This window comes from Chiroxiphia lanceolata, chromosome 10 (assembly GCF_009829145.1).
Source record: "Chiroxiphia lanceolata isolate bChiLan1 chromosome 10, bChiLan1.pri, whole genome shotgun sequence".
In the NCBI taxonomy this organism is placed as follows: domain Eukaryota; kingdom Metazoa; phylum Chordata; class Aves; order Passeriformes; family Pipridae; genus Chiroxiphia; species Chiroxiphia lanceolata.
In genome coordinates this window covers 23,209,437-23,230,361 of record NC_045646.1, presented here as the reverse complement: position 1 = coordinate 23,230,361, position 20,925 = coordinate 23,209,437, and the positions used below count along the sequence as shown (strand labels likewise).

General features: G+C 42.3%; 2 protein-coding genes across 5 annotated transcripts in view; one reads left to right on the top strand and one right to left on the bottom strand.

Annotated features, from left to right (window-relative positions):
• LIMS2 (LIM zinc finger domain containing 2) overlaps positions 1 to 20,925 on the top strand; it is a 45,454-nt gene that overhangs the window by 21,943 nt on the left and 2,586 nt on the right. The window contains exons 4-9 of one of the 2 annotated variants that reach the window (XR_004358739.1): positions 2,245 to 2,394; positions 3,222 to 3,372; positions 4,445 to 4,537; positions 5,395 to 5,443; positions 5,630 to 5,705; positions 6,479 to 6,630. Coding sequence is in view for 1 of the 2 variants with exons in the window: in XM_032697345.1 (XP_032553236.1) it covers positions 2,245 to 2,394; positions 3,222 to 3,372; positions 4,445 to 4,537; positions 5,395 to 5,443; positions 5,630 to 5,705; positions 6,479 to 6,626 (667 nt within the window). In the remaining variant the exon portion in view is untranslated. Of the gene's footprint in view, positions 1 to 2,244; positions 2,395 to 3,221; positions 3,373 to 4,444; positions 4,538 to 5,394; positions 5,444 to 5,629; positions 5,706 to 6,478; positions 10,401 to 20,925 lie in introns of those variants that run through there. The other variant, XM_032697345.1, reaches the window with a different exon arrangement.
• Positions 11,549 to 20,925, bottom strand: part of MYO7B (myosin VIIB) — a 51,057-nt gene continuing 41,680 nt past the window's right edge. For all 3 annotated transcript variants that reach the window (XM_032697323.1, XM_032697324.1, XM_032697325.1), the window contains exons 41-49: positions 18,474 to 18,579; positions 18,232 to 18,345; positions 17,262 to 17,349; positions 16,058 to 16,164; positions 15,455 to 15,640; positions 14,474 to 14,590; positions 13,715 to 13,798; positions 12,873 to 12,992; positions 11,549 to 12,114 (exon numbers count right to left, since the gene is read on the bottom strand). In XM_032697323.1, coding sequence (XP_032553214.1) covers positions 12,031 to 12,114; positions 12,873 to 12,992; positions 13,715 to 13,798; positions 14,474 to 14,590; positions 15,455 to 15,640; positions 16,058 to 16,164; positions 17,262 to 17,349; positions 18,232 to 18,345; positions 18,474 to 18,579 — 1,006 coding nt within the window. In that variant the 3' untranslated portion in view covers positions 11,549 to 12,030. The remainder of the gene's footprint in view (positions 12,115 to 12,872; positions 12,993 to 13,714; positions 13,799 to 14,473; positions 14,591 to 15,454; positions 15,641 to 16,057; positions 16,165 to 17,261; positions 17,350 to 18,231; positions 18,346 to 18,473; positions 18,580 to 20,925) is intronic.

Here is a 20,925-nt window from a genome sequence, read left to right as displayed (position 1 = left end):
ATTTCCCTATAATGGGGTGCTGTCTGCTTTTTCTGGACTCTGTCTGGGCAAACAGTAGTTCCAGCCCTGGACAGAGACAGTTGCTGAGAGGAGGACTCAGATTTTTGAGAGAATAATAATGATACTTAGCACTTAGGCAGGCGCCTGCCAGTTGAGGGTCATAAGTGTTTGAGGTCTCACAACAACATCTGTGTTGTATTCTTATCCCCATTTTACAGATCTAAGGGTAAGTGATTCATCCTAGCAGAATTTTGGAGGAAGAACACACTGCTTCATCCATAAATCTGCCCTTTGCATTTGAACTTTTCCTTTTGTCTGGTGCGTTTTGAGAATGACCTGTTGTGGGATGATGGATAGGGTTAAATCTAGAGGAGATTCAGAATTCTAGGGTAAAAAGCAGCTGCAACTCCCTGGACAGACTGAGGTAGACATGCTCCCCAGTACAACAGTAAACATCTGCTCAGAGAAACATAACGGAGCGTGGAACAAAGTGGAGACCACGTAGCTCTCCTCCATTGAAATCCCAGCAGAATGGGAGAACACTGTGGTACTGAGACCATACAATACCTGTCTGATAAGGGAGAATCAAGATGTTCTGCTGCTAAAGCCAACTCCCATGTCGAACCCCCTCCTCAGATGCCAAGCTGTGACCAGCTGCCCCTCCCATTAGGTACACCAATCAGAAATAAAAGGTATTTGTGACTAGAGCCATGCAAACTTCACCGAAACACAAAGAAAATAGTATAAAAGTAAGTTGGGGATAGGGGGAAAGTGGGAGAAGACTTTCAGTGAAACTGCTGGGATTAGTTGACGGACTGAGTCCATCTTCTCCCCTCCCCAGAGGGATGCCTTGGGTGAAAATTATACTCTGTGTCGTTAAATGCTGCTTTTAGGACTAGAGCATGTGTTTGTGCTCACCCTGTAGCATGTTAGTAGATTGCTTGGTGTCAGAGTTTGTGCTTGCTTAGTATATGTATCAGTAGATTGCTTTAAAACATATTCTTGCAGTTAGAATCTGTCTCTGACAACCTTCAAACCTTATTAACGTGTCACAATTTGTGTTTATAAAGAGGGTTATTCTGTGAACTGTTCAGGTGAGTCTTCGCCGTTGCCGGCAGCGGAAAACACCTTGGCAGGGCCTGCTGAGGGGTCTTGGCTCTGTTGAGCTTCCCCTAAAAGGGTGGTCAAAGTGCCCTCCAACCTTGTGAATCTGTTGGTGAAGGGTCTCGTTACAAGACACTGACAGACTGTCAAACACCAAGGTCTTGACTTTCCTGGGGGTACTGACAGGCAAAAATCTAAACTCCCATCTTTCATGTGACACCTGTAAATCTCAGCAAGGTTTTGACACAGTGATACAGTGAAAGGAATTAAGCAGGCTTGTTAGTTTTGGGACAAAGCAACCCACAGAAGTCATTTCTCTGCCATGTTTGTTTTATCATAAATTGTTCCCAGCATACAGCGTTGCAGCTAGAGGGTTAGGTAATAGGCAAGTAAACTTGGACAGCTTCTCCTCAGAGCTCCTAAATATTGGGATAAAACTGGTGGGTTCCATCAGCCTTTACACAAATTTGTTTATGCCTTTGTCTGAGTTTTTCTACCAGGAACTTGCTTTATCTACCTGTTCAGGGATGTACTTGTTATGTGTTCCAGAACATGTGATAGGAACACAGTTGCTTTTACCACACAAAATTGCAAATTGCATAGTTCTTTATTTTCTTTAACTTAGGACTAAAAGGAATTTGTATGTCAAAGGGCCAGCATTCAATTGTGTCTTGTTTGTCCTGGCTGTTGAAGACTAATGAATCCAGCCACAGTAAAGGCATGCAAGCAATGCACTTTGGTTTAATGCTTTTTATTCTCTGTCCTCAACTCCCTCCCAGTGCTGTAATGCCTCTGTTATGCTTGGATCCCATGGTTAGTAATAGAGAGAGGGTGCTGCCACCTTTCCTTGCCCAGCTCTTGGAAAAGATCTAAAGTGTTAGGAAGGATAACTATGTGATATGGGATGTAAATCTGTGAATGTTGAAGGAGTATTCTAAGGAAATACAGCTCTGTGACTGCTCTATCCACATATCCTTCTCTGTGCAACTGGTGTGAAATATTGGATACCAGAGGGAATTATGTTTAGTCTGACCTTGGAAGACACTTGTGTTTAATAAAGTACTTCCTACAGTATGCATTGTATGTTGTTTTAAGAGAAAGCATTTTTAATACTTTATTTCCTTTACTTTGTTCAACCAGGCATCTGTGCAGGCCCTGCCATAACCGTGAAAAAGCCAAGGGACTGGGCAAGTACATCTGTCAGAAGTGCCACTTGATAATTGATGAGCAGCCTCTGATGTTTAGGAATGATTCCTACCATCCAGATCACTTCAACTGCACCCACTGTGGGTATGTTCTCATACTGTAAACTCTGACAAAAAAGAAAGGAGACAAACACTTCAGTCAGCAGCACAGTCCTTCCCAAGGTCTGAACTTTGTTGCCTTCACATTGTTGAACAAACAGAAATTGGGTGAGGAGAAATCGAAATAAATTTGGAAAGCCTACAGAAGCTTTAGTTTTTTTTGCCATTCAGTGTTCTCTTATTCTAACCTTGAATTACACTACTTTATAATGAAAATATTTCCTCGGGATGAACTTACCTGAAAGACTGTGTGCAGATTGCCATAGTAGTGTTGTCCAAAGATAGCAGTTATCAGGCTATTCAAAATTGTTTCATTTTGAATTCCTGGATAGAAAAAAAAAAAGAGCTGTGTCAGTGTTCTGGCACAGACCATTACCACGCTGTCTGACCTGAATTACTTTGCCACAAAGGCAGTATAGTTGGGGCACAGTACAGCCCTAGACTGGGTAACAGTACAATTAGGTAACTCAGTGTTGAGCACTGCTAGGATAGTCCTTGTACCTGAGCTCTCCCATTCAGAGGCAGCTCAGATCTTAGCATGGCACTGCATTGTTCCATGTCTAAGTGTGCCTTGTATTTCTGCAAGGGTGTGTAGCTGAAAACATGATGCTCTACATAAGTTCTTGTCTGGCAAACTGAGAAGGCAGTCTGAGAAAGATGAGTTGACAAGGATTGTATTTCACCAGCTTAATGACTGCATTTGTAGCAGTTGTTGCCTAAGTTAATGTTCCAGTTTAGTCTTCCGAAATTTCATCCTGGGCATTGAAGAGCTTCCCTTAGTGTTCTTGCTTCAGGGCACGTTTGTGTTTTCAGGAAGGAGCTGACTGCCGAGGCCCGGGAGCTGAAGGGAGAGCTGTACTGCCTGCCCTGCCATGACAAGATGGGGATCCCCATCTGCGGGGCCTGCCGCAGGCCCATCGAGGGGCGAGTGGTCAACGCGCTGGGAAAGCAATGGCATGTCGAGGTGAGGCCTCTCTGAATCTGAAACTTCCTCCAGGAGCCAGTTTGGAAAAGGACTAGTGCTATTTGGAAGCTGTAGACATGGAGGTGATCTGTGTGAATTCCGACAAAACCAAATTGCTTATGTTTCAGACTGTCTTCACCTTTTGTGTGTGACTGAGTGCAGCAGGGCCATCAGGAAAGCTGTGCTCTCGCTACTGTAATAACCTTATTTTTAAAATGCCTGAGTTGCATTGTAAAGACTCTTGCAGAATATGATTCACTGCACAGCATTTACTTACTAATAAATTTCTGTATTTGCTATGATATACTTAAGATACGTCCTTTCCAATTGCAGTTAACAGGTACATAAATGTGTTGGAATTCCTGCTGCAGACAGAGCCAGTGCAATTCCTACTGCCTTTTCAGCTCATTGTTTCTATAACTTTCAGCTGAGTCATCACAACTTGCTTGGAAGTGTTTTAGTGATTTATGTTTTCAGTCATTTAAGCCTCCTAGGGCTTGAACTGAGAGAGATGCTGCTGCTCATTTGAACTGTATTCATATGTTTTATGTTCCTGTTTCTCTTCTCTGAAACAAGCAAGATAATAATGCACAAGTCTATCAGTACAGAACACAAGATGATTGTCCTTCCAGCAGGTCTTCTACCTATCTTTAATACAACTCTTAATTACTATAGAGACTAAATATCTCCTCTTTCGCTTCTGTAAAGATTTTCCTGTCTGTGCTTCATTAAAGCATTAAGAGGCAAGAGTTTTAAACAGAAAGAAGTAGATTTAGATTAGATGTTAGGAAGAATTGGTGCTGAGGCACTGGAACAGGTTGCCCAGAGAAGCTGTGGCTGCCCCATCCCTGGAAGTGTCCAAGGCCAGGTTGGGCAGGGCTTGGAGCAGCCTGGGCTAGTGGGAGGTGTCCCTGCTCGTGGCAGCAGGTAAAACAAGATGGGCTTTAAGGTCCCTTCCAGCCCAAACCATTAAGTGTCATGTATTAAGCCATAATTTGTAGCCGTGTAAGTTTTTCCCTGGTGATGAGAAACTCACTTTTTCTGCCCTGGAATGTCTTTTTTTCTTCTACAGCATTTTGTTTGTGCCAAATGTGAGAAGCCATTCTTGGGGCACCGACACTATGAGAAAAAAGGACTGGCTTATTGTGAAACTCACTATAACCAGGTAAATTCTGCCATCTGTGCTGGAGGTACTTGCTCTGACTGGCAAATGCTTTTTTGCATTTTAATATGCAACGCTGCAGATTTTGCGTAACCTGAATTTGTAGAGGCAATGCAATATTAAGAAATTTGTGAGATTTAACAGAAAAAAGTAGTTTTTCTTGATAGATGGAAAAGCAATGTTGAGAACAGAATAGAAATGTCTTGGGGATACTGATTTTAATTTGTGCCATTGTCAAAAAAGAACTGACCATGGGTTGTGATTAAAATCCCTGTAATTGTACTTCTAAACTATTTGTGTGGCCATCTTTGATAATACTTTCTTCCATGGGCCTGAGACAACTGTTATGTTGTCTAAAGCATGGGAAACTATGTTTCAAAAGCCAATCAAACTCTGTTTTTTCTGTATGATTCTATGGAACAGCTATGAGTTTGGTATTTTCTTCTGTCAGATAAATGAGGTAAGTGTTACTGTTTTGATAGAAGCTCTACGTTTTATTTTGGTATTTATAGTTGAGCATCAGGAGATGTTTGTCTACAGTAAGCATCATACTGTACTGAACCTTTCTTCTCCAATTGCCACATATACAGGACTTTAAGATCCCATAACAGTGGTAGAGTGTGAGGCATCAACAAAAAAGGTTTTGTAGTATTTAGTGGTATGAGATCCAAAGGAACATAGACTATTTGGCAAGTGTATGAGAAGTTATTCAGAAGATTTAAATTGGTATATTTGGGGACCACTGCAGCATCTGGGAATTCTTTGATTATTAGGATTTGATGTTCACACCAGCTGCGTAATGTGGGGAGCATGAGCAGTCAGCAACATGAGTTCCTGTTCTTATTTCTTTTTCTGTGCAGCTCTTTGGAGATGTTTGCTACAACTGCAGCCACGTGATAGAGGGAGATGGTAAGATTTGTTCTCTCCTTGTTTTGGGTTGCTGTCCTCTCTCCATTTGTTAGTGCAGCTGTTGCAGTCCCACAGTTGCAAGGCACCAGTGTTTGTTTTCACATCTGGCGACATTTGAATTTGGACATAAATCTGAATTCAGATAATCTGGCAGTTTCTTCTTACTTTGTGCTTTTGCTTTTGCAGTGGTGTCAGCTCTTAACAAGGCCTGGTGTGTGAATTGCTTCTCCTGCTCCACCTGCAACATCAAGCTCACACTGAAGTAAGTCAGTGTTCATATTTTGGACCATGTGAGACATTCACCCCTAAGGTAGGGTATCAGCTTGGGGGAGCCATGAACCAGAGGCTCTCTTAGGGGCAGTATATCTCTTCTCTGTGGGAGCAGGTGCTTATAATTCCACTGATTTCAGGATTAAAAGGGAGCTGACACTCAGCATCCTCTCTGATTTATTTTTGTTTATTAACCTGTTCTGTAAGAAGGTTGGGTAAGAGGAGAACTCATTCAGCAGTACAGAGGGAAGGCTCTGAGCTTTGAGGAACTGCCTGTCCTGAACAACCCACAGCCTCCATATCTCCTTAAATTTCCATGCTCCCCTCAATGACAATATTTAATATTCCACAGATTAGTTTGAAATAAAGTAATATGCTATTTGCCTCAGATATGTAGAAGAGGGACAGGAAAAAAGCAATCCTACACTCTCCTGTCTCAGGTTCAAACCCTTACCCTACTATGCTGGGTTGGCTCCACCAAGGAGCTCTAATTCATCACAGAGAGGACCTTTGAAGTGACACTTGCATTCTACAATAACAAAAAAATTATTCTAGATTGTTACATACAAATATATAGCAAAATCTTACTCCTTATTTAACTAGGGGTGCTAAAGACTCAAGTTCCCTGGTAAGAACCCAGTCTCTGTTCTCACATCACCAGATGAGGAAGTGAGTTGTTTTATAAGTGCAGATGCGTGGAGGTTTGAATTAGTGAAGCATATGGTTTGCAAATACCATTTTAATAACTTGTTCTTTGTGTTAAAGGAATAAATTTGTGGAGTTCGACATGAAACCTGTGTGCAAGAAGTGCTATGAGAAATTCCCTCTGGAGCTGAAGAAACGCCTGAAGAAGTTGTCAGAGCTGGCATCCAAGAAGGCCCATCCCAAAGCTCTAGATTTAAACTCTGCTTAAACAGGTCTGTCAGTCTCCTGACTGCACTCTTACAAAAGCTGCTGCTCACTGCAGCTCTTGATTACAGAGGCAATTACTAAGAAGTGACACCAAAGATAAGTAGTCCCTTCCCCTGCTTCTGGTAGTATTGCTTGCATCTAGACTATCCCTTTTCTCAAGCAGTTGTCTATTAACACTGGCAGAAAGAGGAGTATGGTTTGTGCTTGAGCAGTTTACAGGCTGGTTATTAATTTGCTAATAACGCTTTTTGCCTTTGTGGAATTGTACACAATCTTTCCTTCCTCAGTTGAACTGTGGTTCTCTGTCCATTCCTCTTAGTCTAAGGAATTTGGAAACAGTGGTTTAGTGTAGAGCTGGAAGAAATGTCTGATTTGCTCTTTTTCAGATAAAGTATCAGCATTTTTCTTCTTACCGTGGGGGCAGAAATTTTTAGGCTTTTTAGTACCTAGGCAAATATTCTGAAAGTTGTTGGTGTTTGCTACATGCAAAAAGTTCTGGTCTTTCTCCATTTTCCTTCTGAGAATATATGGGTGCTGTACAGTCCTTCTGGTTTGTAGGTTTACTAGAAAGGTTCAGGAACCAACAGCTATGGCATCTGCACTGCTGGCTCGTATGTCTTAGGCCCAGTGCTAGGACAGCTGCAGAAGTTTGCTTTGCTGCTTCCCTGTTCAGTACTGAGGAGATTTCAGTTGTCAAGGCCATGTCAGGGTTCTCCATGATGAGGAGATGACTATGGGGAAACAAAACATTCTATTAGAATTAACACTCTTTAATTTTCCCTACTCTACTACTAATGTTCTCTACTACTCCATGGCTACTAGAGCTTCTGCTGGTCAACACAAAGCATGTCCTATCCACTGGTGTAGCTAATATTTCTTGAGGCAGTGTGGCTGGAGCCTTGGTTATTCTTCTGCACAGGGAAATCAAATGGATAATATGGTACCAGTTTTAGGCACTTAAGTTTCTCTGTTCTCACTTTATTTGCAAGCTGAATATAGGCTTGTTGGTCATGCTTCAGAAAGCCCAATTACACGAAGGCATTTCTAATGTTTACAGTTTGTAGCAAAAGTGGTCTTATGCAGAAAAAAACCCAGTAAGTGCTTCTCTTAAAATTTTTACCCAAATAAGATTTCCCCATCCCCTTTCTTCTTAAGACCTGAGTGTACTTAGAGAGAGGATCTCAGTCATGAATGTGTCATCTCAAGCATATAGTCCTGCTCTGTAGTTTTGCCTATCACCAGTGAAGTTTCAGTGGTCCTACTATCTCTGCTACTACAACCCAAGGTGCTGAGGAATGTTCTGGTTTTGAACATTCTTGATACTTCTTTAGGGGTGAGCCATCATCAGTGCTGCTCCTGAGCCCACCTGCACGCTGTATAATCACAGTGAGCTTCAGTCCTCTGGAGGCATGCCCCCATATTTTCTTGTGAACTAAGCTGAGCAACCTCAAAATCCCTTTCCATGAACAGTTGAGACTGTGCCTCCCCTTCTGTGAGGCTGACAAGCACTGGAGGACTTCTGTCCCTTGCATGATTTAAATCTTCTGAAAAGGGAGTAGATTAGTAGGTCAAATGAACACAGCAGTTGGGCCCAGGCACCACCCTGCAGCCCCAGGTGAATTAGCTAGCAAGAAGTTAAAGTTTCCCCATTTCTTGTATGTGTGAGCAGCAACTGGATTGGGGCAATAATCTCCCTTAAAATTGTGTTAATATGCTTGCTGGATCTCCTACCCATGGAACTGCACCCCTGATAGCAGAGCAGTGGGGGGAAACCCTGGTTAACTGTGTGCAATGCAAATCCCGTATCAGAGCATCTCTTAGATCCTCCCTGTCTTTGCTAACTCAGTTTGCCTCCTCTGCTTTGCTTTTTGTTGCCCTAAGTTACCATTAACTTTTAACTGTGTTATACTGTATCCACTGTAACACTGCTGAGGGGATGGCCTAGGTTTAACAGCAAACTCTTCTCTCCTCTCCTGGCCACAAGCTCTGTAGATTCCAGTGAGAGCAGCTGCTTGTGTCATTGCTTTAGGAGAACACGTGGCTACTTGCTGTTCTCTCACTAGCCTTAAAACGGACTTTTAGTTAAGGGCACAAAGAATGTGTCTTTTGGTGCAGTAGTGTGTGGCCACTGTAAACACCCATCCTGTAAACCTATTGTTGGCATTTTTGTCACATCATGAAACACAAGAAGTGCTGCTCTGGGTTCAGCTCAGTTGGTTATGCAGATCCTCCTCAGCATAAAGGATTCTGGTCTGTTCCTGCAATCTCTGTCCCAGGCTATGCCTTGTGCTGAATCTGAGCAGCTGTGTATCCCTCCTGGGAAGGAGGTGGAGGAACACCCAGCAGCACATTCCTGGTAAATAGGGAAGGACTATGTAACTAGCAGGCAATAGGTAATATTCTTTCAGTGGCCACTCAAGTTCAGCAATGGAAAATTGTGGATGTGGAGGTGAATGGAATTACTTTTGTAGTGCAAGTAGAGAATTAGTGTGTGCTCCTTACCTGGTCTCATGCTAGAAATTCAGCAGACCTTTTAAGCTTCAGAGCTCAAAGAAGAGTTTGTATCATTCTCTTTGATAAGCCATTCAGTTCTCTAGGATTTGGATTATGTCCTTATCATCAGGACATTTTGGAAAATCAGTGGGCGGAAAAAAATCATCGTAATCCCTGATCTCTGTATTAGTGGAAGATGATATTCTCTTAGTATCTCCTAAAGTATTAATTTTTCACAATTATTTTTCTTATACTTCTGTTGCCCATAGCCTGCAATGTGCAGAGTTACAGTAGTGTGTATTACTGCCATACCTTTTGTGGGAGAGGGGAATTGAAGGAGTAGGAGAAATAACATAAATAGTTTTAAAAAATGCATCTTCCTCTACTTCTGTGAGTCTGCTTTTTAAAAACCAAGCAGAATATAGTGCAGGCTCATGAGTTCTCCTGAGTGTGTTGATAGGCTGACATGTTTGTTTTCTTTTTTAATAAAGTCAAGGTGTCAGTCAGAAATAAGCTGCATGCTTTTTTCCATTGTTGTAAATCGGCCTGCTAGCCAAATTCATCCTCAGTATCACAGCACTGGAGAGTACAGATTTATACCAAGGTTGAACTTGGCTCAGAAGCCTACACTTGCTAAAAGCTGTTGTCTCATTCCATGCATTTATAGTTTACATTCTTACTTCTACATAATTAAAATCACTAACATAAACTGAGTACACTTGAAAATGGTTTTGCTTTTAGAAAGCACAGTGTGCCAAGCTTGTTTGTATTCAGAGGCTATGCTAATCACTTGCAGTCTGTCTTTATGGCAACTACTCTGCTCTCTAGGGTTTGCATCCTGGTGTTTATTTTTACAGCAGTCTGTGCAATGTTGGCAAATATTGGTCAGCCTTTGGTACAGAGGGTTCCTGATGTCAGGTGGTGTGTGTTAGATGATATGACTGACGCTTTTTTCGGAAGTGGTTGGATGGTGAAGGAATAGATTGCAGGCAAACATAATAAATGTGGTTGTACTAGTCTGTAAAGCACCATTAAGTGCTGAGGGTGTTAGAGACTGAGAAAAGAATTAGCAGCTACCTGCCTTGGTTCAGGCCTTGATGATCAGTGTAGGTTCTGCATCCTGTAGAGCTCTCATTTTATCACACATGTGCTGTCTAACCAAAAAGTGGGATTGTGGATTGAAATGTTGTAATATCGTATCTTTGTATGTTCCTATAATAAAGTTAACTGTAATACATTTTAAATCTTTACACACACACAAAAATAAAAAATTTGTATAATGTACAGTTAAAAAAATATACTACATTTGCAATGATGAACCAGAGAGCATTACCAACTCTGAGGAACCCTGGGGATTGCCCAGGCCTGAAACACTGTTGTGGTGAGTTCATGTTTTAGATCTGTGCTGCTTCTGTGGTGATATGTTGGTTGATAAGGATGTGCAGAAAGGGGTATTATCCTTTTAGAGGCTGTGTTGTACAAAATGTGTTTGTACACAGACGGGATGCTATGATCATTTACAGGCTGTAGTAGATATTTGACAGATTTAAGTTACATGGATCTAGAGCAAATACTCAAGTTTCTTGTTAAGAAAAAGACATTGAGGTTGATTTTCTGCAATCTTTATTTAAAAACCAAGAACAGTACAGTTTGGCTGCAGAATTTCTTTCTGTACAGGTGAATTATTGAACGCTTCTCACTTATAGCCAGTTAGATCAAAACCACTCCAAGTAATGAATTTCCAGTGTTTCCATTGCCAGCAATGGACATTACAGCAGGAGTGTCTAATTGCTTGCAAAAGGATCACTATTCTGACAGGTGTGGCACTCGTTTAGATGCACAGAGTAGGGCTCTTCCCTGCCACCCATGAACAAAAATCCCATCAGTGTTTGAATTTCACACACACACACGTCTGAGGGACCGACCCTTTGTGCATCCATTGGCAAAGCTGAGAGATCAGGCAGAGCTGCTTTTCCAGCACTGCCAGATTGTGTCTCAAGGAATTCGGTGTAAATGCTTTAAGACACGTCCATGTTTCACTGTGAGCAAGAGAGAAGTACTTTTTCTCTGAGGGGGATCATCCAAGCTTACTCCCACCACAGTGCATATCTGCTTCAGACACTCAGCACACTCTGGTTGCTATGGGACCAGAGCTGTGTGTCTACAAAGGTCTGAGAGATGAACATAAGAGCTGAATCAAGTTTTACCACTCAAACTGTCTGCTAAACAGGAAACAGAATCAGGAGAAATTAAAGCTATTCTTGTCTCATAAAGGAATGTCTGCATAACTTCAAGTTGAGAACATTTTTATAGAGTAGAAAAGTCTCTTTTCAACAGATGTTTGTTAGACTGAGTTCTTCAATTCTGATTTGCACTGAATAGTACATCTATAAATTGAAATAGGAGCAACTAAAAGTAATGGACCCAGTTATCTACTACTGAAGGGGCATTTCTCCACTCTTAGAATTTCCAGTGGGAGAAAAAAAAATTACTTTTGTTTCCAAAGAAGCATGGAGTTTATGCATTTGGTAAGAGCATATACAACAAGGGTCATTCTTTCCAAAAGGAAGACAACTGTTAATGTATGTCTTTCTTTGAATGGAGGAGATTCAGGCTATCATGAGAGGTCCTCATAGGGTTCCCCCACTCCCATATAACATTAAAGTCCATCTAATCCAAAATCTGAATGGAATTCTCATACTACATCTAAGACAGACAAGTGTTACAGATGTTTGAAAGCACATGCTCACTTGAGCTTCTCTCATAGTAATATTTCAGCAACTCAGTTCTTCCAGTGTGTGACCAGAAGACTGATCACCAAGATTAATATTTTTTTTAAATGGCATTTCTTATGAGAGATGACATTACAGGTAGTTTGGCACAAACACAGGTCATGGGTTCTATCCCCACTCTCAGGCTGGGAGGTTCTTTTGCTTGTTTACAGCATTCATGAGCAGGTGTACGTAGGATGTTAACAGGTCATCCATTTTGTAACCCTGTCAGGAAAGAAAAAAGTCTTAAATCTCTCTGAGAGCTCCAGAAGTAAAAATAACTAGAATTTCCTCCCTGGTTTATCTTCTTTTTAGGTTCTTCCCTGCATGAACATCTCTTTCAATAGCTGTCACTGTTTTAGTAATGACTTACCTATTTCTACTCTTCATAGATTTCCAAAACTTTACAGAGCATAGCTCTGCTGTCACCTGGGTATTCACTCTATAGCTTGACTTGTACTCTAAGATTCTTGTATTTAAGGATCCAGGCTTTTGTGTCAGAGAAGTTAGCCTACAAATGTTTTTGTTACCTTTACAAACCTACCATTAAATATTAATACAGTAATACTTCTTTGAGCCTCTGGACAGTCTGAAGCCAGTTGTTAAAAAGTTGGTACCAATCATTGGAAAGTATAAAGTCTTACAAGGCTGGCTTTCCTGCATAGGTGGAGGCAGACATGCAAGACAAAAAGCCTCTTACATAGTTTTTCAGTCTTGATGTCTCAGGTGGATAGAATTTTGATGTAGGGGAAGAATTTGGGAAATTACTATTTTCATTGTGTCCTGTGTCTTAAATCTTTGCATCAGATAGCATGATATAGCATGGAACCAGTTCCAAATGGCAATTTTATTGACACAGCAGCGAATGCTTTTTGTATCTGCAGTGGTATTTATCTGTTTTGGCTCCCTTCTTTTGTACCAATTCTGGATGTAATGGAAAAATCAGGAGGTTGTTTTGTCCAAGTTGAGGAAACTCTTCTTACCAGAGATGTCTCACATAAGAGCCGGTTTCCTCGTACCAGGTTCCCTATTGTCATGTGAAAGTATGTGCTCCCACTGCTCCAGTTGGAGATTTTATTGAATGGGTAGACTGTTAAAATATCCTGTAAGGGGAAACAAATTGAACTACAGAACATTTCTCAAATGAAAACAAGCTGTTACATAAGAAAACCAGTAGAGCCAGAGCATTCTTTTTCTTTCCCACTTCATTTATAAATGCAGTGGATCAAGGTAGTTCTTGTATCTAAACTAGTGTTATATTGTATTTTCACCAGGCAGGTGAATCTTAATCACACTAGTGAGACTTCCTTTCATTATATATTGACCTTTGCCTTAGCACACTGCCATTATATTTACAATAATCTAAAACTCACTGGATAGTTGTTTCATTATTGAAAGGAAATAGTGATATTCCCTTTTCCTGGGAACTTGGTAAGGCCAGAGTGTTGGGGTTAGGCAGCAGCTAAACACTGCCATTCAGCCTGAGCTTTTAGACACACCTAGGCTTCCTGCAAAACACTTTTCTTGAAGCAGGTGCACTGCCCATCCATCTGACTGATCTTGCACATCCATCTTACCACCTTGCTCAGGTGCATCATGATTCCCATGTCTCTTTGCAGAGATGCTCTACACTGTTTCTTTTCCAGTGTAGAAACTGCAAAGAAGTAATTTGAGGCAGTGAAATTTTCTTCTGTTTTCACACAAAAAATTAATAGAGGGCCTCTGTCCTCTCTTATCATTCCTGGACAAGGTCCTGTTGCTGTCCCTAAATTAGCACAGTCAGTTAGATCCTTCCTTCCATGGACTCATGAGAAGCAATTGTTACCTTTGTCTTCTGGTGTATCAGTGAGACTCCTTGCTTGTTGATTGCAATCAGCACAATCTCTGGGAAATTTGGCTCCGAGGCTTGCTGTGAACAAGTAACACAGAAAGATAAGCAGAAAATGAAGAAATTATCTGTATGAGGTGCACAGTGACCTTTAATAGTGTCCAGTGCTGCTTGTTCTCTTTCCCAAAATGAACACTGAAACCTTTTGGCCCTATATCGATGACTTGAGCAACTGCTGCATGAAAGCAGAATCAGGTCCATTATTTACTGCACTGATAACAGGCTTGATGGTTGGTTGCAAACCAGTTAAGGGAAGTTAAGAGCCCAGCAAGGAGAAATTAAAGGTAGCAAGTGGGAAATGATTCTTGGGAGGTATCCTCTCCAGAATGAGAGGAATTAATACAGTTCTGTTCTAAGGGAAGAGTCCCCAGAGAGACAAGATTTGGCAGCATTTTGTTGTGGAGGGTGATGACAGGACAATTAAGCATCCATGCAACTAACCCCCTACTGCTACTACACACCTCTAATATAGCTATTACAACTGGAACAGCAACATAGCCAGTAAACAGCAGACATAGTTCAGAATGGATAAAGAACCCATCTCCTCACTTTGAAGGAACTGAATTTTCCTCAACAGATCACAGGAACTCAGCTTTCTAATGTATTTTCACTTATGCAGATATGGAATTATAGTCAGTCTGTATCCCCTAGTACTGATCTACTCCCAAATCTGATCACACAGGCCTTCAAACCTACCTTCACCTCAAAAAAGGCTGATCCAAATGTTGGCCACCGGTGTATCGTTTTCAAGAAGGCAATCTTGGCCTCATCCACAGTTTTTCCCTCATGTTTACTATATGCTGCAGTAATGCTCTGTTTAGGAAAAGCAGATACAAGGCCTGTTCAGTTGGGAGACAGGCAGATTTCCAGTGCCCAGCATTAGCACTAAAGACAGCACCAGATCATCACCAAGATCACGGGTTTTTTTTCCCCACAGCAACAGAAGACTGTGAAAATGTAAGGATCCTGCCTGCCCTGAGGCAAGGGAGAGCCAGAATCCCCAGCTTTTCTTATTCATGTGTTGGGTGAAGGAAGCCCAGCAGCCCCAGGGAATGGACTTCAGGTCAGAGTGGCAATGTAGGATGAAACAAAAGAAAGGCAGTGTTCATCACCCACAGACATGTATCACATCTTCTGCTGAAACATGTAGGGTCATTTGAAATAGTGTCCTGTGTCTTCCTCAGTGGACTAAGTAAGAAGTACCTGCTGAAACTTCCTTGCCTTTTCATGGATAAAAGAGCCTTTTCTGTAAGTAGCATGCACATGGTGCAAGGAATTTTATTTGGTGCCAAACTATGAAATACTTTATTACACAGCTTAATTTTCTGGTTTTGTCCAATATCCTCAAATTCCCAGTCCCATCACTGATTTCCCTGTCTCTAACTCTTATTCTGAGCACTGGAAGTAGCTTACTATCTTCAAGAAAGATGCACATCTCAAATCAAGTCATCCAGGCCTGCAGATATCTTTCAGAGCTTTGGTAGAGAGGACACAAAATGAGGATTGTAAGAGGCAAATAGACTCACTCTCCTGCTGGCAAACCCAGCAATATCCAGTAGCATCCCTCCATAGTGCTTTCAGAGACTGTCAGTTCAAAAATGTAAAGTGGCTCGATGTCTATCTTCTCTCCTAAAGCTCTCTATAAATAGTATGACCAAGGAAAGCTGATGTTCTTACCTTCTTCCACTCATCTGGTGAGACTGCTCGGAGCAGATTGTCTGGCACCAGCTCCTTCAGGATTTTGGGGATGGTTGCCAGCTGTGCGCGGTCATTATTGAAACGCACTTTATAAATCAGCCCTGCCAGCTGGACAGCTTCATCCTTGGAACACTTATGGTAACCTCTAAGGTACTTTGGCAGCTCCTGGAAGAGACCAGCTCTGAATTCAGGCACAATGGGCTGAAGCAAATACTGACTTAAACATTCTAAATCTGTAAGGTCAGGATGTGAGTCTTGCCAAACACAGTCCAAGGACATCCTGAGAAATTTGGGGTTGATCTTTAAAGGTCCTTTACAACTCAGAACTTTCTGTCATTCTCTGTACAATTTGTGGAGCAAGACAAGCATCTCCACGGAACAGTTGGGTAAGGGAGCTGTGCTCGTATCATAGCTAAGGTGTGAACACTGTGAGAAATAAATCTGCTTCTGAGGCTGAGCTGTGCCTTCTGGAGGCATTCCTCTGGAGGCTCTATAATGCAGGCCTTGGGGAGGGAGACAGTAATACTTTCTCAGGAGTGTTTCTGGGATCACACCATATCTGTGCTTTAGGGAGCTGCTTACCTGGTGGTAGTGGAAAATGGTATCAGCTTGCAGGTCCTTCCCAGGAGTGACATTCAGCCACAGCTTTCTCATGAAGTACACCTCGTATGCCACAGACATAGCAGTCCCTAAGGAAACCAGATCTTATTAGTGTTCTCTGTGTCATTGGCAGTTCTGCAGTTTTTAAATGGCCTTGTGAGTTTCTTCAGAAAAGTAATTCTGGTTTTAATAGTAACAAACAAAATTGCTACCCAAAAAAAATACAAAAAGCCATTTTAGATGACCAAGAAAGTGATTAGTTGTCAGTTCCTGGACACTGCTCACACAGTGATCTGAGATGTGGGCTCTCCAGAGATGAAGGAGAAGGTGAGGGTGCCAGCCATGGAGTGTTTGTTATTCCTTGGTGCTCATGACAGCTGCCTGCTGGTGTGCAGCACACCTGAACTCTGGTACACTGATGCAAGTACATTCCCTGATGGCTGTGCTTACACAAACAAATTGTGATTTAGTGGACCCACATCTTTATGCTGTGGTTTTTGGAGCTCCTAGCAGCTGCATCAGCTGTGGGGAGAGAAGTTAGAAAGTCTTAGATACATCGACAGAGCTTCAGGAAATTGAACCTCAGCTGTCCTGAAATAAGCAAAGATCAGGATAAATTGATAAGAAGTTTGAGTGGAGTTTGATGTAGATTTCAAAATGTATGTTATACATGGGGGGGGGCTAAGTGCAAGGAATTGCTGTTATCAGTATTACATTGTTTTATTCTAATGGCTGTTTCCCTGACAACGTAACTTGTGCTTGGGTATCACCAGGTAATAATCTGGTTAAAAATTTTCTGACAACCCAAGGAATGTAAGTGACACCATGAAGAACCTATTTACATTTGTTGGCTGATGCTTAATACTTGAGGATCAACCTGTATAACTTGTGTGTATCCAGCGGTGTGTTTTGGATACACCAAAAGATTTTTGGTCAAAAAATCTTTGTTACCAATTTAAAGTTTCTGGAGAGATCCCCACACAGAGATGCTGCAGTGTTTCTGCTTGGCTGCATTGGGTCACTTGCTGCTGGTGCAGGCAGTAACCATGTGTACAAACAAAAATGGTATAAAAAGACTCTGCTAAACACTTCCCAAGATGGAGTGAATCCTACTGGATAAATCTGCTCTTTCCCAGTACAACACAGCATGTCATGCAGCTTCTTGTCATGCTGGGATTCTCCTTACCATCTTTCCCTGGTTTGTTCCTCCTGTTCCAGTCTGTCACCTGCCTTAGTGAGTCAAAGAAGTAGTCTGCTTCGTTCTGACTGATCACCTGCAGGGGCCAAGCAATGGAGGAGAGAAAGGAGGGCTTAGCACATCATATAAAATACTGCCAGTGCCAACATACCCAAATATCAGGCTGAATTTTCTTTCCCTGTTTACAGTAAGAGGGCAGAATTACGGCAGAAAAGACAGAGGGAAGGGGAAAGAAGTAGAGAAATAGGAGAAGGAAGGTTCAGTTTATTTACATTTTGTATGGGGACTTTTATTGCATCCTGTTTTTCTTTTTGCTTTCGAAGCTGCTTATTGAAGTCAAGCTGAAGATGCCTACCTTGTTCTCAGCCATCTCCTCTTTGTAAAATATTGTCACATACTGGGTTCCCCTCTTCAGGAAGGCAGCACATCAGAAACTCCCTGTGCTTGGGCTCACTGCTACTTTTGCCTTGATCAGAGTTCCAGAGAGAAGGGACCTCTCAGCAAGGCAGCCAGACCAAGCTTCAGTTCAAGCAAGGCAAGCTCCTGACAAGCTAGAGAGCAATCAACTGGTGCTGGTTGCCCTCGCTCTCCTTAATCCCAGTGGGCACTGTATATGTGCAGCACAACTCCTGGGAAAAGCCTGAGTGGAAAAGGGCTGAATCCAGCACTAGGCAACATCCAACTTGCAGCAATCCCAGCAGCTGCTAGAAAGCCCATGTCTTCTCTGCTTTTAGTACCACCTAAGTATTGGCAGGCTGATAGAAACTCGCATCTCCATCCAGCCCCTTCAAGAGATTTAAAATAATTGTCTGGTGCTAAAAGTTTGAGTCTAGGTAAGACACAGTAAGACAGAAGCAGTAATGACCTGCTCTGGTCTTTGGCTTCATGTGGTTGTTTAGGTAGTCTGGTAAATAAGTAAGAGAGGAGGGAGAGTCTGGCCACAGTTGAGAAGAGTTACCTTGTCTGCAATCTTCACAAAGAGGCTGAAACCTTCCCAGGAGCTCAGCTGCAATTTGGAAGCGATGTTCTGACACAGCGTCCGGATTTTGGTGTTTGTTCCCACATCAAATGTCTATGAGATAACAAGACTCTTGTTAGAGAGGAAGAAGTAAGAGCACTGACTGTCTTCAAACATGCTCCTGGGTGAACACATCATGGCTGGAAAAATGGTCAAGGCTGGGAAAACCAGTAAGTGCTCACCTGTTGTGTTTCATTGGGGAAGCAAATCTTGTGTGAGATCTTAGTGTTGTTCTGTAAGATGGCCTCAACCTCCACAGGATGAGGTGCCCACTTCCTGCAGCCACTCCTGGAAAATACCATCACCATCATAAGAGAGATCAGTGCTGGATGTTTAATCATTGAGGAGCTGAACAACAGTATTCCAGCTGAACAACAGACTCCACTCAAAATGCTGGTGCTGTGTGGTAGGATGGGCTCCAATGGACCTTCACCCAAGTGAAATTCAGTATATTAACAGCAAGAAACTGAGAGTCTTATTAGAAAATATATTAAAAGTGTATTCTACTCAGCAACAAGATTACATGAACAAGGCACCTTCCTAGCCAGTACCATTGCCCCTTCTATAGATTCAGCAGCATTTTTCCTTACCGAAGTGTGAAGATAATGACTACAAGGAGAAATACATTTTATTTAATTCTTGCATCAGGAAAAGATGTATTCAGATTCAAAATTACTTAAAGCACAGAAGGCAAGTACCAAAAAGGTTTGGAGGGCTCCTGAAAGTGTTTTATATAAGAGCTGGAGTGCAATCATTGACTCAGGAGCTGCTAAGCTGTACAAACCCAGTTCTTTGAAATTATACCTCAGAGCAGAGCTGCTTTTTAAAGCAAAGGAACTGGCCCTGAAGTCTGAGTCATGCCAAAACCTTGACACAGTTAAAGTGAGGAAAAATCTAGCATGTTAACTCCTGGAGCTGGTATATTCCTACCCTCGGTGGCACAGAGCAGGCTGTTCAGAGTTTTGTACACTGTAACTTATGGGCCAAACTCCTCTCACACTGGGTCAGTCTCTCAGGAAGAGCTTAGTCTGGATCCAGCTTCGGTTGTGTAGAGTTGAACACTAATATTTTTTTCCATTCAATAAAGTAGCAGTTTCATTTGGAGAAGGAAAACCTGACTGTTCAGCCAAGCTGAACAGTGTGTGCAGGTATTGTACGGAGTGTGGACCTTCCCTGCTCAGTCACCTGTTCCTGAACTGGCATCACAAGCAGCTCAAGGAAGTGCAGCAGCTTGGCTGGAGAGGCACAGGGCCACCTCTTTTTGCAGCCTGAGCTAGGAATTCATTGCCAAGGTGAGATCAGTGGCCAGGATTCTGGGGATGGAGCTGTAAAGCTGTTTATGGAGGAAAAAAGTATGTACCCCAGGGCTCAGTTGGCCTCCCCTGAATGTATCATAGGTCAGTCCTTTGAGCTGACTGCCCTCCCCTTTCCAAAGAGAGCAGGTTACTTATAGGGAGAAGTTCAGCTGGATGATTGTTGAAGGTTCCTTCCAACTGAAAGTCTTTTCTGTTCTATTCTATTCTGTGCTATGCTATTCTATGCTGTTCTAAACAGGTGCAGGTTTAATCTTATGAAAAGAACTGTGCTTAGAAGACAAGATTTGCCTTCGTTCCTCTTCCCATCCCCCAAGCTCCAGATCTGGGGAAGTTTAGCAAATAGAATTCTCCTCCCAAACAGCCCATTCTGCTTTCCCCTCCCTGTTTTCCCTCTCAAAAGCAGCTCTGTAAAGCTCAACAGGGCTTAGAACATGAATAGCACATGATATAGGGAGGCAGGAATTTTCAAGTCTTCTCCATAGAAATAAACAATGAATAGCATTCCTTGCCATGCATTTTTCAGGGACTTCAAAGGCGAGTTCAGTGTGTGGTGTCATTTCCTCAGCAGTGCCAAAATCCATGCACTGCAAGGGGGTTATCCATTGTGTTAGCATTCCCTTAGAGCCTGACCCACAGGGCTCACAGACCAAACATGGGGCTCAGCCTGAGAGAGGGGAGGATGGAGGAGCTGCAAGGAGAAATCATTGAGCAGCTTCTTTACTGATGAGGTCTGTGGCAAGCAGGTGGTAAATCACAGCATCATCAAAAGAGAGGAGGCTGGAGTCAACCTTGATGCCAAACTCTGTTCTCAGAGTACTAAGCTGGGTAATTCCAGTGCCTGGAGGAATCTAGGGAAACCTTCCCCCTACAGGTCAGTTGATCCTTCCTGAAATCCGGGTAGCCCTTCTATTCTCTCTGTTGTCCATTAGAACAACAAGTTATTCAGAAGCTCAGGAAGCACTGTGGTTTGGGGGCCATGTTGCTTCAACCCTCACCAGGCTCAGGTAATGCCAAGTGGATGGAAAAGTGCCTTGCTCTGAGCCAGGTCAGTGTCAGGGCTTTGCTCATTTGGATTTCTTCAAAGAGAAGAATCGATTGTATTGATCTTCTCCTCCCACCATGGGTCTGCTTTACTTCACCATCAGAAAACCAACAGAGCCATAGTAGCACTGTGCAGCTAGCAATGACTTTAGAGGTGTCCCTCCACTATGAGTAAAACATACTATTGTATTTTTAGCTGCATGTGTGCAGCTCTTTGCTACTGAGAGTCAACAAACTCCAGACTAATCCTCAGGCACATGCAAGAGAAACTAGGACG